This window comes from Artibeus jamaicensis, unplaced genomic scaffold, assembly GCF_021234435.1.
Source record: "Artibeus jamaicensis isolate MK-2021 breed Jamaican fruit bat unplaced genomic scaffold, CSHL_Jam_final scaffold_1964, whole genome shotgun sequence".
Lineage (NCBI taxonomy): Eukaryota > Metazoa > Chordata > Mammalia > Chiroptera > Phyllostomidae > Artibeus > Artibeus jamaicensis.
The window spans coordinates 56042856-56060275 of NW_026522030.1; the positions used below are offsets into that span (position 1 = coordinate 56042856).

The window sequence follows — 17420 nt, forward strand, 5'->3', positions numbered from 1 at the left end:
TCTGTGGATGTGTATACGTCACGGGACAAACCTCTTGCTCCTGTATTGAGGAAGACAGTGAAATATTACTTGATGATTAACATGTCATTAAGTCATTATAGTAAAGCAGTAGGTCCAACTATCCATTATATAAGAAATAATAACTATTGCTAATTTGGAGAAGAAGTTTAAGGAATTGAAGATGTAAAATCAGAAGCCTGGGAGAGGGATCCAGAATCTTCTTAATGGATCTTTGGGGTATCACATCACTCCTACAACTTGTTACTGCTGGTTACCATTAATTGTTTGCTGTGTATTGAGGTCTGCCTGGTCATTCTAGGCTGTGGGTGCTATTTACTCTATCCACTTGATAAAGGAGGAAATGGGGACATAGGTAGAGTATGCAACTTGCTGACGTCAAGAAAACGTCAGAACTAGAGTTGGAACTTGGTCCATCTGACTCTACTAAGGTATTATTCATGAAGATACGAGCGCCTTTGTAGCACTGTAGATTTATGTGGCATGGCAGAATACACGTGTTTATTATTCAGTTGTTCTGTAACTTAAACTCTTGCATTGGGAACATTTGCTCTATAGGCTAATCATGATGTTTGATAGGAAAAGAAGTTTGTTTACAGTAGTTTGTTGTTTTTGTGGTTGTTTATTGTAAAAGTAAGAGCATGATCATGGCAAGAAACTCAGTATGCATGTTCTAAAGCACGAAATACCCTCTGTATCTTTTCAGACATTTTCCGGGCATGTAAAAAGCACTTGTATAATTTGTGTGAGCATATAAAATATGTATGTATAGTGTATACACACCACAGTCTGAGTTGTCTTTTTTTTTTAACCCAGTTGAGATACAACTACACAAACCCTTTGGCACCTTGGTTTTTTCACTTAATATGTCTTTTTAAAAAGAATTTTATTTTATTGATTATGCCATTACAGTTGTTCTATTCCCCCCTTCATTCCCCTCCACCCTGCACCCCCCACCCCCACCATTCCCCCCCCAATATGTCTTGTAGATAGTCCTATAGTAGCTCATATAGAATTATCTTTCTCTTTGCAATATCTATACAGTATTCCACGGAATGGATTGGCCATAATTTACTTAACCAGTCAATTCCTTATTGATAGACATTTAGGGCGGTTTCTATTTTATTGTTTTCATGTTTGTTTCTGGACAGTGATGCCATGAATATGCTCTTATGTACATCTGGGTGTGTTTTACAAGGGCTAATCCTCTCAGGGGAATTGCTGTGACAAGGGGAGTATTCATGTTGATAGTTCAAGGCCGATAGTTATTGCTAAATGGCCTACCAGACAGAGTACCCTATTTTATGCTCCCACTGACAGTGTTTGGTTGGGTGTGTGAAGCATTTTGTTTTGGGGCTCTGCAAATCTCTGTTGCCCAAAATCTTATCATCCTTTGCTTTGGCCAATCCCAAATATCTCTTCCAAGAACATAGTCCTTTGCTTGAGCACATTTTGAACTATTTCTTCTATATATAAGTGTTATTGCATTGCATTTCTTTTTATGTTTTAAGTTTTAAGGCCCCAGTCACACTAAAAAGAAAGACTCCAGACCTAGCTGCTTTGGAGAAAAGTGTGGTATTCCTTTTAACCACTGGGGTTAGCCTATGGGGACTCTGTTGCTAAGCAGTGACTCAGGGGGACAGAAGGAAATCAACTGGTGCTGAAAAAAGAAGTCTTGAAGCAAAACATATGCATAAAATCAGCCCATGATCTGTCACTTCCCCCAATCAGTTCTGCCTTCAACCATCAAGATTAGTAAAGTAGAGTTCTCTTTATATGTCCAAGCCCACATCCCATTATCTGTAGGGCATAATTATCCATCTATCCAGCCCTCCCTCGCTCCCTCCATCCATTTACTGGGCAATATCCGGAAGTGAGATCCAGAGTCATCTGGGTGGTGAGGGCCATAACAGGTGTGTACAAGTCATCCCAGTGTTACTAGAACTCTGCGTGGGGTTGGTGCGCTGTGGGAGGTAGGGTGGGGGGATTTTGAAGAGTACTTTCATGTAGAGTGACCAACTTGTCCTGGTTTGTCAAAGACAAAGTTGGACTTCCCTGATTTTAAAACTGAAAGTTCCATGTCTTGGCAAACCAGGACAGCTGGCCATCTCAGCGGCAGTAGGGAAGCAATGGGATGGATAGTTTGGAATGTGCATACAATTAGGATACACAGTTTTCTCAGCCACTGTAATGACCCTTATCTGTTCATGAACTTGTTGTTCAGAAGAACTTACAGCCTATTGCTTTGTCAGTATTTACCCTCTTCTGGGAAAGTGCACATTCACATGCATCAGGATGAGATTGCAGTGTGTTTATGAGATTATCTTGGTACAAATGTTATGTGGGAATTCATAGAATAAGGAGCTTTCTAAGGAAATAATACATTTTAGAATTGTGGTTTCCTTTCAGTGAAAACAATCTGTTCTGTAGGCATTAAATAATACAATTCTCCAAAGTGCAATCAGACAAGAGGCTTTCAACAATACCCCTTGGCTGAACTTCTGAACTTTAGTGACCTGCACCATTTCGAGGGGAAGTTTCATTTCTCACTAGATATGGAGCCACTGAATCTGTCTTTTAGTTACAACTCATTTGCTTTTCTGTATTTCTTTAGGAGTTCCTTCCTCTTTTTGTCTTGGGGAATGTCTCCCTTTAATTTGGTCTTTTCCTTTGCAGAGACTGACTTATTTAAAAGGTCTGGTGAAGACCAGCAGACATTGATAGGTGGACTTTGTGGAAGTAATAATGCAATTTCAAGTTATTTGGAAGCATCTGTTAAAATGGTGCTTCTAATTGACCTCCCTAATACGTGCATTAAAAAAAGTGTTTTGAAGTATCCTAATTTTACTGCAGCTATAATAAATGACTTCATGCTTTCATGAATAGTGTGTAAATACATTTAAAAATGATTCATGTGTACTTTGCTAGTGGCAATATAAATTGACCGAGCCATTTGGGGACAGCTTGGTGAAGTTAGCTGCACTTGGCGGGAGGCTGAGGGGACTCGAGGCAATAAGATATACTGGGGTAAGAAACAAATGAGTTATATTTCCCAACATTGTAGGTGGGGCTGTAAATTGCTTTCCTTCCTTGGGGAATGGCTAAAAAAACCCTTGCCATCTGCAGCACTTACACCAAGTGAGGTTAATCTGAGTGAACTGAGGTAAAAAGGTTTGTAAGAGATACTGTTGAAGGAGAAAAAGTTGCAGAATGATAATGTTACAGTATGTGGCATATATGTATTCATATAAATGCCAAGAAAATGACTGGAAGCCTATGAATCTGAGAACAATGGTTATTTCTAGGGTGGTGGTAGAAGGGAGATTTTAGCTCTGTAATGTATTCTTTTTCCTTTGTTTCTAACAAGGAGAACATATAAATATGAAAGGAGGCAGATCAGGTGTTATCTGTTATAACAATTTCATTTTTTCTCTTCCTTCTCTCCCTTTACCTTTTCTTTCTTCCACTTCTATGTTTAACAAAAGGAGAGCCACTTTTAAGTCATGGAACAGGTCATATGTGCACAGTGTGTGATGCAGTTCAGAAGTTTATGATACCAGTTGAGGAGTTAAACCGAGGAGGTTAGAATGTGGCTGGTGGGTGAGTTGGCGGTGCAGTCAGTGGGGGGCAGTAAAAAGAGCCCAGAGCAGGACTGGATGCTGGCCACAGCTCCCAGGGTGATTGCCTCTTTGACCTTGGCTAGCCTTGGAGCCTTTCTAAGCCCTTAGTTATATCCCTTGTAAAACAAAGGATGGTTAAGATCTCTCATTGTATTTCTTAAAGATCTCTGATTATTTAAATTAGTGCATAAAAAGTTAAAGACTGTGATAATAACAATGAACAATAGCCTACTGCTTATCTGCTTTTTAGTAAATGAGCCCTGGCTGTATTTCCAGGACTGGGGACTATATACGCCTGGGACGTCTGACACAATTCATTCATCCTTTCCTTCAGGGTCACCAGTAGCTCACAGGACTCTGATGTAGGAAAGAGAAAAAGATCCCCATCAGAGTAGACCACCTAGAAAAAGGTACCTCTTCTCCAGGATGAGACAGCCCCACTAGGGATTTTTACCAAAGGCAGCAGTCCTACTCCCATCCTGCCACTAACAAAAGCTCTCTCTCTTTGCTTGTGTTATTTCTCTCCCACCTTATCTTTCTGCCCTTGCCGAAAACGATGCCATTCCATAATAACTCTGTCGAAGGTGCAGAGTGGGCACTGGAAATATCGGGGGAACTCTTTGTAAAGTATAGGTCTTAGGACAGAGGAAGCAAAATCACAGGAACAGGACTGAGCAGAGGAGAGGCTGCACTCAGAGGAAAGTCACAGAGGCGAAAGGAGTGTCCTTGGAGACAGGATCAGGGGTTAGCCTGGGACAAGCTGCCGCTGCCCACTGCTGCCTGGGTTGCACGTCTCGTTGGAACCCCTTAGAATTTTGGAGAAAGCAAGTGAAAGTACACACCTGAGGAAATAGGGGTGCAGGCACTTTGCCTTAGAGTTTTTACCTGTTTTCTAAAGGTGGGACTTTTAAGGGAGGTCTTAACAGAATGCAGTTTCATTGACTTTGCAGGTGTGCCTCTTGGTATGCTGATGCATCAAAATGAGTGTGTAGTGGGGTCTGGGATCATTTTCTGGTCAGTTTCACCTCTGTCTTGGCTTTGTCTGGCTAATTGTTTTTATTGTTGTTGTTATGTATTCCCCTGACTTCACTGTTCTCAGGTCAGGCTGACCCTAATTGGGTCACTGTTAAATCTGTTCCTGACTAGGGTGATTTAAGCCACCTGCTCTTTGGTTGGGGAGGATACACTTAAACCATCTACTGCTAAGTGTCTTTGGTCAGCAAAGGTAGGGTCTTGTGATTCATTAGCTGGCAGCTAGTTGCCCATGCATTTGTTCAACTATTTGTCTCAGTTTCCTCATTCCATTTGTCAAGGAATTTTCCTGGCTTCTTACTCACCTGCCTGAATATGACCCAGCAATGTCAGTCATATACCCCCAAATTGAAAACAAATACTCAAAAACTTGAACATGAATGTTCATAGCAGCACTGTGCACAGCAGTCAGTTACTGCATGAATGGGTAGATAAAGTACGGTATCCATACCACAGAATATTACTCATCTGTAAAGAGGAGGTACTGATACCTGCAATAATGTGGTTGAACCTCAGAAACATTATGCTAAGTAAAGAAGCCAGACATAAAAGGTCATATTGTATGATTCTACTTCTATGAAATATTAAGAATAGGTATATTCATAAAGACAGAAAGCAGATTAGTCCTTGTTTGGGGCTGTGGGGAGGGGGACATGGGAAGTGACTGCTTAATGGGCACAGAGTTTTCTTTTTGGGGTGATGAAAATGTTTTAGAACTAGATAGTGGTGATGGTTGCACATTATGAATGTATTAAATGCCACTGAATTATACAGTTTAAAATGGCTAATTTTATGTTGTGTGAATTTTACCTCAATAAAAAAATTAGGGGGGATAAGAGGGAACTGGCTCTGACCCCCTAAAGAAAGATTAAAGAAATAAATGCTTATTCAAGAAGTTTTAAGTTTTCCTCATTGTATATCTGCAGTTAAGAAAAGTATAAGTGCTGAAACAAGATGTGTGGCCACAGTCATCTGTTTGCAAAGGACATACTTGGAACAGGCTGCTTTGTTTTTTGCCCTTTAACTTATCTTTTCATTTTACATTTCCCCTCCAGATCAGCAACGTCTTGTTTTTCGTCTTACCGCCCATCTGCATGTACCTGTTTCGTCAGTACGCAACGTGCTTCAACAGTGGCATTTACCTCATCTGGACTCTCTTAGTTGTAGTGGGTAAGTGGGTTCATTTGGGACTGTGGACTGAAAGGGAGGAAATGGAATTCTAACACTTCCTGTCTCCTTTGAACATTATGTTTTTAAAAACAAAACAAACTCTCTTTAAGGGACCTTTATGGCTTGATAACAGTATTATCACTTTGTTTTAATTAACCAATTACTTCTAAAAATCAAAACCACTACTGAGACTTGTTTCTAATGGAGTAAAGGTAAAAATAAAAGTAGTTGTCTGATCCTTTATTGCAGGGGTGTCAAACTCATTTTCACTGGGGGCCATGCCAGCCTCGTGGTTGCCTTCAAAGGGCCGAATGTAATTTCAACTACTTAACTGTTAAGGAGTAGTTACATTTATACAGTCCTAAAATTATTTCAGCAGGCATTCAATCTACTGAGTCACACCAGTCAGGGCTAATCTTGGGCATTTTGGTTATGAAGTGTCTTGGTGTGGTCCTCCTTGGGTCCAACTTGCTTGGGACTGTGTGTGCTCCCTGGACTTGTATGTCTATTTCCTTTGTCAAATTAGGGAAGTTTTCTTTCACTCTTTTTTCAACTAAGTTTTTAATTTCTTGCTCTTCCCCTTCTACTTCTGGAACCCTAAGATTTAGATGTTGGTACATTTAAAGTTGTCCCAAAGGTTCCTAAGTCTATACTTATTTTTTGAAATCTTTTTTCTTCCTTCTGTTTTTTTTTGGTGGTTTCTTCCTTAAAAAAATTATTTTATTGATAACGCTATTATAATTGTCCCATTTTTTTCTCCCCTTTATTCCCCTCTGCCCTGCACCTGCCCTCTTATCAGCATTCTCTCCCTGCCCCCAACTTAGTTCATGTCCATGGGTTGTGCATATAAGTTCTTTGGCTTCTCCATTTCCTATACTATTCTTAATATCCCCTTGTCTATTTGGTACCTACCATTTATGCTTCTTATTCACTGTCCCATTTCCCTGACTTTCCCCTCCCCTTGTCCCTGCTGATAACTCTCCATGTGATTTCCATTTCTGTGATTTTGTTCCTGTTCTAGTTGTTTACTTAGTTTGTTTTTGTTTTTGTTTTAAGTCCAGTTGTTGATAGTTTTGAGTTTGTTGTTATTTTCTGTTCATATTTTTGATCATCTTCTTTTTCTTAGATAATTCCTTTAACATTTCATATAATAAGGGCTTGGTGATGATGAACTCCTTTAACTTGACCTTATCTGGGAAGCACTTTATCTGCCCTTCCATTCTAAATAATAACTTTGCTAGATAGAGTAATCTTGGATGTAGGTCCTTGCCTTTCATGACTTCAAATACTTTTTTATAGCCCCTTCTTGCCTGTAAGGTCTCTTTTGAGAAATCAGCTGATTAGTCATATGGGAACTCCTTTGTAGGTAATTGTCTCCTTTTCTCTTGCTACTTTTAAGGTTCTCTCCTTATCTTTCATCTTGGGTAATGTAGTTATGATGTACCTTGGTGTGTGCTTCCTGGGGTCCAGCTTCTTTGCAACTCTCTGAGCTTCCTGGACTTCCTGGAAGTCTATTTCTCTTGTCAGATTAGGGAAGTTCTTCTTCATTATTTTTTCAAGTAAGTTTTCAGTTTCTTGCTCTTCCTGTTGTCCCTTTGGCACCCCTGTGATTCAGATGGTGGAATGTCTTAAGTTTTCCCGGAGGTTCCTAAACCTTTCTTCATTTTTTTGAATTCTTGTTTCTTCATTCTGTTCTGGTTGAATGGTTATTTCTTTCTTTCAGTGCAAATCGTTGATTTAAGTCCCAGTTTCCTTCCTTTCACTGTTGTTTGCCTGTATATTTTTCTTTATTTCACTTTGCATAGCCTCTATTTTTCCTCTATTTTGTGACCATACTGAACCATTTCTGTGAGCATCCTGATTACCAGTGACTTGAACTCTGCATTTGATAGGTCTGCATCAACCTATTACTTCATCACTTAGTTCTCTTTTTGGGGCTTTGATTTGTTCTTTCATTTGGGATATATATATATATATAATTTTATATATATATATATATATATATATATATATATATAATTTTTTTTTTTTTTTGTCTGGGCATGCCTGTCTCATTGTCAGGGGCAAAACCTTAGGCATTTGCCAGGGTGGGGCAACCCAAGTCACTGCACTGTGGTGCTGTGTATGTGGTAGACGGGTCCGAGAGGGAACTATGCCACTTGCTCTGCTCTCAGCTGGCTTTTAGTCACTTCCCCTGCTCCCCACCAGAATTGGGCCCTTCTGGTGCTAATTCCTGGTGGGTGGGCTTGTGTACATTCTAGGACCCTGTGGTTCTCTCCAGTGAACTCTCCTGTGAGGCTGGGAGTTTCTCAGGCTGCCGCCTCAACCCCCACAGATGTTTTCAGTCAGAGGCTCTAAGGCTTTATTTCCCCACTCTGGAACCCTGGGTTGCGCAGTCTTTCTCACTCCCCAGTTGTTCCTCCTAGTTTATCCCTACACAAATGTGGGATTGCCAGCTGCCACCTTGACCACCCAGTCCTGTAGCTGCAGCCTTGCTGTGCATTCTCTCCACTCTGGCTGCTAGTCTCTACCTCTTCTACCAGTCTGGATTAATGCTTCTTTAATTCCTTGGTTTTTGGACTGCCTTAGAGTTTGATTTATTGGCAGTTCTGGTTGTTTTTAAATTTGTTCTTGTCCTTGTTTTTGTTGTGCAAGGAGGCAAAGTGTATCTCCCTATGCCTCCCTCTTGGCCGGAAGTCCTCTTCCTACTGTTCTGATTGAATGCTTTTTCTTTCCTTATGTTCTAAATTGTTGATTTGATTCTGGCTTTCTCCTCTCCATTGTTGGTTTCCTATGGATTTTTATTTATTTCATTTAGTGTAACTTTCATTTCTTCCCTTATGTGTTGCCACACTCAGTGAGTTCTTTGAGCATGCTGATCACCAGTGTTTTGAACTCTGCATCTGATAGGTTGGCTATCTTTTGTTTCATTTAGCTCACTTTCTGGGGTTTGGTTCTGTTCTTTCATTTGGACTATATTTCTTTGTCTCCTTAATTCAGCAGCCTTCCTCTGTTTGTTTCTGTGTGTTAGATAGAGTTGCTTTGACTCCCTGTAAAAGGCACCCATCTAGATGGATGTGGCTTCTTTAAATCCTTGGTTGTCAGACTTCCATACAGCTTTATTTTTCTGATGGTTCTGGTTGTTCTTTGTTTTGAGAAGTAGTTGTAATTCTCTCTGTGATTGCACAAGGGGGTGAAGCATGTCTACCTACACCTCCATCTTGACAGGGAGTCTATAATTTTCATTTTCTTCCACAGGCGGATTGGGAATTCTGAACAGTGAGAGAATGTTGACCTCTATTTACTTCCTGTTCTTATGAAGGCTAGTAGATAAGGACAGAATGTGTTTGGCTGTGGAATCACTAAAGTTCTGATGTGCTGATATGTAGACCTTACTTGAAATTCTCTTTCTAGACTTGAATTCTGGCTCTGACTGGTGTGGCTTAGTGAGTGGGGCATCTTGGAAACCAAAATGTTGCCAGTTCAATTTCTGGTCAGGGCACATGCCTCGGTTGTGGGCCAGTTACCCATTTAGGGGCATGCGAGGGGAAACTAATTGATGTTTCTTTCCTGCTCTCTCTTCCTCCCTTCCCCTCTCTCTGAAAATAAATAAATAAAATCTTAGACTCGAGGCCTGCATGCCTAGGTAGTGTGAGTTTCTTCTTTCAGTTTCTTTTTTCAAATAGAGAGAGCGATCTGGTGATTGTGATAGTGAAAGGGCTGTCCTTACATAGTGTATTGAATTTGTGACTCTGTTCTTCTTCAGTGACTTTTTTATTGGTTGTAATTGATTCTAGGAATCGGATCTGTCTACTTCCATGCGACTCTGAGTTTCCTGGGTCAGATGCTTGATGAACTTGCCATCCTTTGGGTTCTCATGTGTGCTCTGGCCATGTGGTTCCCTAGAAGGTATCTACCAAAAATCTTTCGGAATGATAGGTAAGCTTGACTAAACATTTTTGTATTTATTGCTAGGTGCAATGCCCAGTATAATGTATATATCAAGAAAAATAGCAGACATGAAGTCCATCCTAGTGATAAGCTTATCATACACCTTTTGAATATCCACTGATTGTTTGGAGTCTGACAGTATAAATAAACCTACACATAAAGTGGGGGATTCTAATATACTTGGAAAAGAATTCATACAACATTAGGGACAAAAAGTCAAATGTCTCCCTTATTTGATATGAGAAAAAATGGAAAGATTTTTCGGTGGGGGAGAAATCACTAAATGGTAGCTCAAAGACTTTTGATTTCCTGTTATAACATTTCCTTTACTCCAATCTACTCCAGTATTTTATAAACTTACAGTAGAATCCACTAAGGAATTGGTTTGTTTTATTTTTTAAGATTTTATGTTTATTTTTAGAGAGGGGAGGGGGAAAGAGAGAAACATCAATGTATGGTTGCCTCTTGCATGCCCCCTACTGGGGACCTGGCCTGTAACCCAGGCATGTGCCCTGACGGAGAATCAAACCAGCCACCTTTTAGTTCACAGGCCAGCACTCAATCCACTGAGCCACACCAGCCAGGGCAGGAACTGGTTCTTAGAGCCATAGGTATTGTGGTAGTCAAATTGCAATGTTTTCCTTCTGATGGGAGCTATGTGTGCACACACACACACTAATGCACATATCTCCAAATTGGAAACCCAGAATTTCAGGCAGGGATGCATTTTAATATTCATTGTTTTATGCTTATATGTTTATTTTTCCATTAAATAATTTTTGAACACTTCCTATTTAGTATGCATTTCTCTAGGCTTTTAGACACTGGGATAAACACATGCTTTTAAACACATGGCAATAAAATAAACAATAGAATCTCTGTCCTAGCTTATACTGAGGTTGGGAGACTGTGAGTCAATAGACAAACAAATAATATTCAGGAATAACAAGTGCTATGATGAAAAATGAAGCTGGTTAAGAGATTGTAGTAACGTGGATGATGATTTAGAGTTGGGTCAGGGAATGCCTTCCTAAGGAGCTGTATAAGGTTGTTAATATCTAAATGAACAGAAGAGTCAGCCTCATAAAAATAAGAAATGTTCCCAGAACCTATTACTCACATGTTTGTAGGACACTGTGACTTGTCAAGATACATGTGGATAAATAGTTTGAAGATATGGATTCAGTTAAGCAAGCCAATGCAGGGACAGGAGCTGTGTGTCTACTAAAGACGCAGTCTGTTGTTTTGGACTGAGGTGGAGGGCGGCCATGGAATGCGTTGGCTGCAGAGCACATTTTAGAGCCATGTGTGTCATGCTCTAATTTTAGGATGAATGTGAGAACCTCTTTTTGAGTACCTGTCTTTGTACCTGCGCAGAAACGCCTGGGAGGATGAGGGCAGCAACCACTTCCATTCTTAGGAACCGGGGTGGAGAGAGAGCTTTCATTTCTACCTTTAATCTGTACTGTTTCCATTTTTTTAGAGCATATGTTAATATTTAATATGAAAGAGCATATGTTAATATTTAATATGAAAGTGTATTTTTAAATGAGGTAGGGAGAAAAAAAATACTTTACATGGATTAGATGTAGAATCTTCATCCCAGGTAGCAGGACTTGAATTAAACAGTGTTATCTCTCAGTACCATCAAGCAGAAGGAAGTATCCTCAAGAAGGTTACTATTTAAAAATGAGAGGAAGGCTCTGGCCAGGTAGATCAATTGGAGAAAGCATCTTCCTGAAATGCCAAGGTAGTGAGTTTGGTCCCTGGTCAGGGCACAGACAGGAACCAACCAATGAATGTATGAATAAGTGGAACAACAAATAGGTGTTTCTTTCTCTCTCTCTCCCCCTTCCTCTTTCTCTAAGAATCAATAAATACAAATTTTTAAAAATGAGAGAGGGAGGGAGGGAGAGGAAGAACCAGCTGTTTACAAGGAGAAGTAAAAGACTTCCACCAAGATGGAGGTGTAGGTGGAAGCACTGCATCTTCTCGCACAACCAAGTTTAAAAACAACAAAGTTTTAGCAACAAAAACCCAGCCAAACCACAGGAAATTGAACTATACTGAAGTCTGACAACAAGGAACCCTTCAGCCAAACTGGTAAGAGGGGCAGAGCCAGCAGCAGAGCGGGGTTGGGCAGGAAAGATCCACCAGACCCACCCAGGCGTGCGACCCAGGTGTGCCAGCAGCCATGGGCAGATCCCAGGTATGGAGAAGTGAGCGGACCCACTGAGGGCGCAAGGCGTGGACCCACTGAGGGCTGACAGTGTTCACACATTCACGCGCAGATAAACTGGTGAAGGAGCGAGCAGTGAGAGGGACTGCGCAGGCCCCAGCGGCAGGATGTGGCAGAGGGGACCGCCATTGTTCCCTCTCTGACCCCGCCCCCACATACAGCATCACAAACTAGTGACCTGGGTGGCCCTGCCCTGGTGAACACTTAAAGCTCTGCTCCTCATATGTAACGGGCACGAACAGATCAAAACATGGCTCAAGAACAACTCAGAGCCCCAGAGCCCATAAATCTAAGCAATGAAGAAATAGCCAAACTTTCAGATGCACAGTTCAAAACACTGGTGATCAGGGTACTCACATAATTGGTTGATTTTAGTCACAAATTAGAGGAACATATGAAGGCTAAACTAATTGAAATGAAGAGAAATACACAGGAAACCAATAGTGATGGAAAGGAAACTGGGACTCAGATCAAAGGAGTGGACCAGAAAAAGGAAAAAAATGACCAAATAGAAAAGGATGAAGAAACAAGAATTCAAAAAAATGAAGAGAGGCTTAGGAACCTTTAGGTCATCTTTAAACGTTCCAACATCCGAATTATAGGGGTACCAGAAGGGGAAGAGGAACAGCCATAAGTGGAAAACTTATTTGAACAAATAATAAAAGAGAACTTCCCCAATCTGGCAAAGGCAATAGACTTCCAGGAAATCCAGGAAGCTCAGAGAATCCCAAACAAGTTGGACCCAAGAAAAACACACCAAGGCACATCATAGTTACATTAGCCAAGATTAAAATGAAGGAGAGAATACTAGAAGCAGCAAGAGATAAGGGGACAGTCACCTACAAAGGAGTTCCCATCAGACTGTCAGCAGATTTCTCAAAAGGGACCTTACAGGCAAGAAGGGACTGGAAAGAGGTATTCCAAGTCATGAAATCCAAAGACCTACATCCAAGATTGCTCCATCCACCAAAGTTTTCCTTTAGAATGGAAGGGCAGATAAAGTGCTTCTCAGATAAGATCAAATTCAAGGAGTTCATCATCACCAAGCCCTTATTATATGAAATGTTAAAGGGACTTACCTAAGAAAAAGAAGATAAAAAAGATTGACAATGAAAGGACAGCAAACTCACAGTTATTAAGAACCACACCTAAAACAAAAGCATGCTAAGAGGACAGCTAGATCAGGAGCAGAACCATAGAAATGAAGATCACATGGAGGGTTAGCAACAGGGGAGTGGGAGGAGGAGAAGGGGGGAGAAGGTACAGAAAATAAGTAGCATAGACAGTACATAGAAAATAGATAGGGGGAGGGCAAGAATAGTATGGGAAATATAGAATCTAAAGAACTTGAGACATGTGGTCATAAACTAAAGGGGGGGAATGGTGAGGGAGGGGGTGTGCAGGGTGGAGGGGAATGACAGGGGGAAATAGAACAACTGTAATAGCATAATCAATAAAATATATTAAAAAAAAACAAGGAGAAGTAAAAAGAAGGTGCTTTCGGTCTGAGATAAACACCGTCTCCGTCTTGCTGAGGCCTTCTGCTCAGTGCAGGAGGTGCACTTTAAAATGCAGCAGGTTGTTTAGGCAGTCTACGGTTTCTGGTCTTGTCTTGTTTCTTTGTTCAGCTTCAAGAGAATGACTGAGGATGATCAGAAAGCCTTGTGAAGTGGGTGAAAGGTTTTCTTAGGCCCCGCTGAGGAAGAAATGCTAATCAGCCACAAAGTTAGGCAGTATAGAGTTCTATTGGAGTTTGTGCACCTGGACGAGGTTCTTTGGTCCACAGAGTGGGGCTGGGGAAGTCACACTCAAGCAGGTTTTATTCTGGTTGGCTGTCTTCATGGGAGCTGGGGATTAGTCCCCAGTGAACAAAGTGGCAATATATCATTGGTGGCTTAGGTTGCTATTCGGATATATGTTTTGGCAAAGCCTGCCCTTTCAGCTCTCAGACGTGTTTTCTGGTTGTAGTCTAGAGCCTCATTTTGATTGTGCACCATTTTGATTGTAGTCCAGCCTGTTTTATCCTACCCCACCCATCCTGACAGTGGGGAAGAGGGTGAGGTTTAGGATGGAGGTGGATGGCACCAGGCAGGGTCATGAGGTGGCTTTACAGGCAGGGACTTCTTTGATGCTGCCTGGTAAAGATGGTTCTTCTTATTTTCTGAGAAGGTGCCCACCAGTCACCCCCAGCCCTTCCCTTAGCCTGGAGGTGTGTGTTAGGTTGAAAGCAGAGGAACCACTTTGTTCTTAGGTCTTATCTTTCAAGTCCTGGGATCTGAGCGAGAAGTTTATGAAATGGGAAAAAGGGTTTTGTTTATTTGTTTGTGGCACTCTGGAGGCCTGGGTTGCAATTCCAAGTGACATTTTAATGTATTCATAATAGAGAGCCTTTTTCTTTTCTGTTTCTTGAAGGTGGCAGTGTGGGAATGTTGCTATGAGCAGGAGAGGAGAAAGTGGAGCAGTGGCTTGTAGTAATTCAAGCTTACCAACTTTAATAATGAAAACCTACTATCAGGCGGGGAGGTCTGTGACCCCTTGGGACTCCTCCGTCACCAGCACCATTTCTCTGCAGATGTGACGCCTCTCCTCAGTTTGAGCTGAGTCCTTCAGAGACTCTGATCACCTTATATGTATCTGTCCCTGGCTTTAAAGAAAACCTGGGTTTGAATCCTAGCTTCCCGGCTCACAAACTATATAACTTGTCTTGATTCTTTAACTTTCTCTTTCTTCATCTGTAAAACTAGCTAAGTAATAAGGACTTTGTGAGAGGACTCTGCAGAGCAGTTCTTACAGCACTAAGAACAAGGTGAGTGCTCAGTCAAAATCAGCTTTCATGACTACCCATGGCACGTAGTGGGGGGCCCTGCCTAGCATCTCAGAGGCATGCATACAAATGGAAGGAGGGGATGGGCAGTGACGATTTTAATGAGCGAAGAAAGAAAAGGTGCATGTTACAGACAAACTGGCTCTCTCTAAATAAGAATACTGGTTCTATTTGTCTGTTTTCACTTTCTCAGTGTTGGCGAGAACAAGAAGACCAAACCCTTCTGCATGGGCTGTGCCGCTCATGACAGCTCATGACAGGCGGGAGCTCTACAGTGGGAGTGGCAGGCCAGGCCAAAGATTTCAGGAAAAAACCAGGATATCTATAGACTAGGTCACAGGTGGCAAACACAAGGCCCACGGGCTGCATCTGGCCCTCTACCTTGTTTTACTCTGCCTGGCACCTTGTTCTACCTGGTGGCAGCACTGAGCTTTTGCTTAACTCTTAAGAAGTAGCTACATTTATACAGACCTAACATTACATTCGGCCCTTTGAAGGCAACCGTGAAGCTGATGTGGCTGCTGGTGAAAATGAGTTTGACACCCCTGGACTAGGGGTTATGTGGTTTAGCTGTCTGAATTTATCAGATAGTTAAAATTTATCTCTCCTTTAAAATTTGTTTGTGATCTAGACTTTGCTGGACTACTTCTAAAAGCGTATCAAGAGAAGTTCCAGTGTGAGGTTTCTGGAGAAGAGGCAGTATGGAGTCTAAGTGACTTTGGCGCAGACAAATATGAATTTCAGTACCAATCTACTTTTCTTTTTTTTAAAGCTCTGATACCTCATTTTGCTCATCTGTCAAGTGGAGATAGTAAAAGTATCTACTTCATGGAGTCAGAAATACATGATGTCATCTCGTAAAGTGCACAGAATAGTGTCTCCTCCAGATGAAGGATGCACCAAGCGCTAGCAGTTACGATGTCTAACATAAACAAGAGTTCTGAGGATACGGATGTCTAGAATAGCCAGCAAGAATGGTTACTATGTAAATAGGAGTAATTGGTGGGTTTTAAAAGAGAAGAACCCTCTTTCACCTTGCCTAGAATGTTCTAAGAATCGTCAGGACACACACTCTGCTATTGATGGTTAATAATAATTTTTAGACATTTTTGTTTTGAGAAAAAAGCCAAAACCAAAAAAGTATTACAGGCTAATTGTATCCATTTCTTAAAGAATTCATCCTGCTGTGATGTTTGAAGATTTTGTCTCTACAAAATGTAGGATCAGGCCTCAGTTATGCTCCAGTTCACTGTTTGCCTCCTGAGAGCCAACCTGCTGGCCAGGGCCTGCTCTCACACCGGCGTGGTGACTCGGGGCCACCAGCCTAGGCTCTCTGGTCCTTGTCAGCTCACCTTACTTGTGAAACAACAGGGGTGTGCCTTCCAGGGCCACATGCTGTAGTCTTTTGACTATTAGGGGCTTGTTCTGAATCGGTTACGTTTTAACCCTATTAGGGCAATTTAAAGCAGTGGATCTTAACCTGGGACACTTCTGTCTCCTAAGGGACATCCAGGAAGTTTACGGTGGTCACAGTGATGGGAGGTTTATATTACCCATAAATTGCATTTGACTTCAGAAGAGTAAAAGGGACGTTACCAAATATTTGATTTAAAAAAAGGGCACAGGATCTGACAGGGTTGAAAACCACTGCTTTGGAGGGTGACTAATAATAGTAACAGCTGTGTTATAATAACATGCTGCAGATGGTATCGGGCTGCTGCATCTCGGTCAGGGGAATGCAGAAAGCAGGGGCGCTACGAGCTCCCTGGCTTTGTGTTCCACTGTGAACCCACATGGGCTGGAAAGTTGAACACGGGGCCAGAGCCTGCAGTAGGGGGTTGCCTGTCGTCATTGTTCAGAAAACAGCCCCTGGGCCCCTGGCTCTTGGATGTCTCTAGCTCTCTTGTACCCAGGGCCTCTGGTGGTGCTGGGGTCAGCCGGGCCGGCCCTGTGATCTCTGCTGGCTTCTGCTGATTGCAAAATCGAACACGTACAGGACGTCCTCTTTGGCTAAGCTGTCTTTCCAGAGCACATTCCTACACACCCATGGGACTGATGTGGGAGGTGTCTGCCCACGTTCTCCTTAAAGAAAGCATGTTTTGTCAAGCTCGCTGCCTTTGAACTCTTTGGCAATACTATATAGAGTCTTTGGTGATTGCAGTTCCAGCTCCATCAGATTTTCCCTGAGAGTGTACTATTATTAACAATAATAATAGTTTAAATAGCATTTATTCTCAAATGATGGTAATAATAGTAATAGTGGATTTTATTAGCACACACCATGTACCAGGCACTGTATGAAGTGCTCTAATTCTTGCAAGAACACCATGAGGCAGGTGTTATATTCTCCATGTGGAAACCTGAAGCTTGGGGAGAGTTCAGTGACTTGCCAGAGAACCCACAGCTACTAGATGGGGGCAGGTGATACAGGCAAGTGATACAATTTAGAAGTTTTTTTAATTATGTGTTTATCCAATCTACAAAGGCCAAAAGCCTTGGCATGTGTCACAGGACCTTAAACCCAGTGAGTGTTGTTCTGGGCCTCCCAGGGTGACGTGCATGTTGG

At 41.7% G+C, this 17420-nt stretch overlaps 1 protein-coding gene across 1 annotated transcript in view; it reads left to right on the top strand.

Moving 5' to 3' along the window:
- The window catches only part of ACER2 (alkaline ceramidase 2), a 32761-nt gene that overhangs the window by 2302 nt on the left and 13039 nt on the right, over positions 1 to 17420 (top strand). Inside the window, exons 2-3 of the mRNA XM_037132353.2 lie at positions 5726 to 5840; positions 9638 to 9779. Coding sequence (XP_036988248.1) covers positions 5726 to 5840; positions 9638 to 9779 — 257 coding nt within the window. The remainder of the gene's footprint in view (positions 1 to 5725; positions 5841 to 9637; positions 9780 to 17420) is intronic.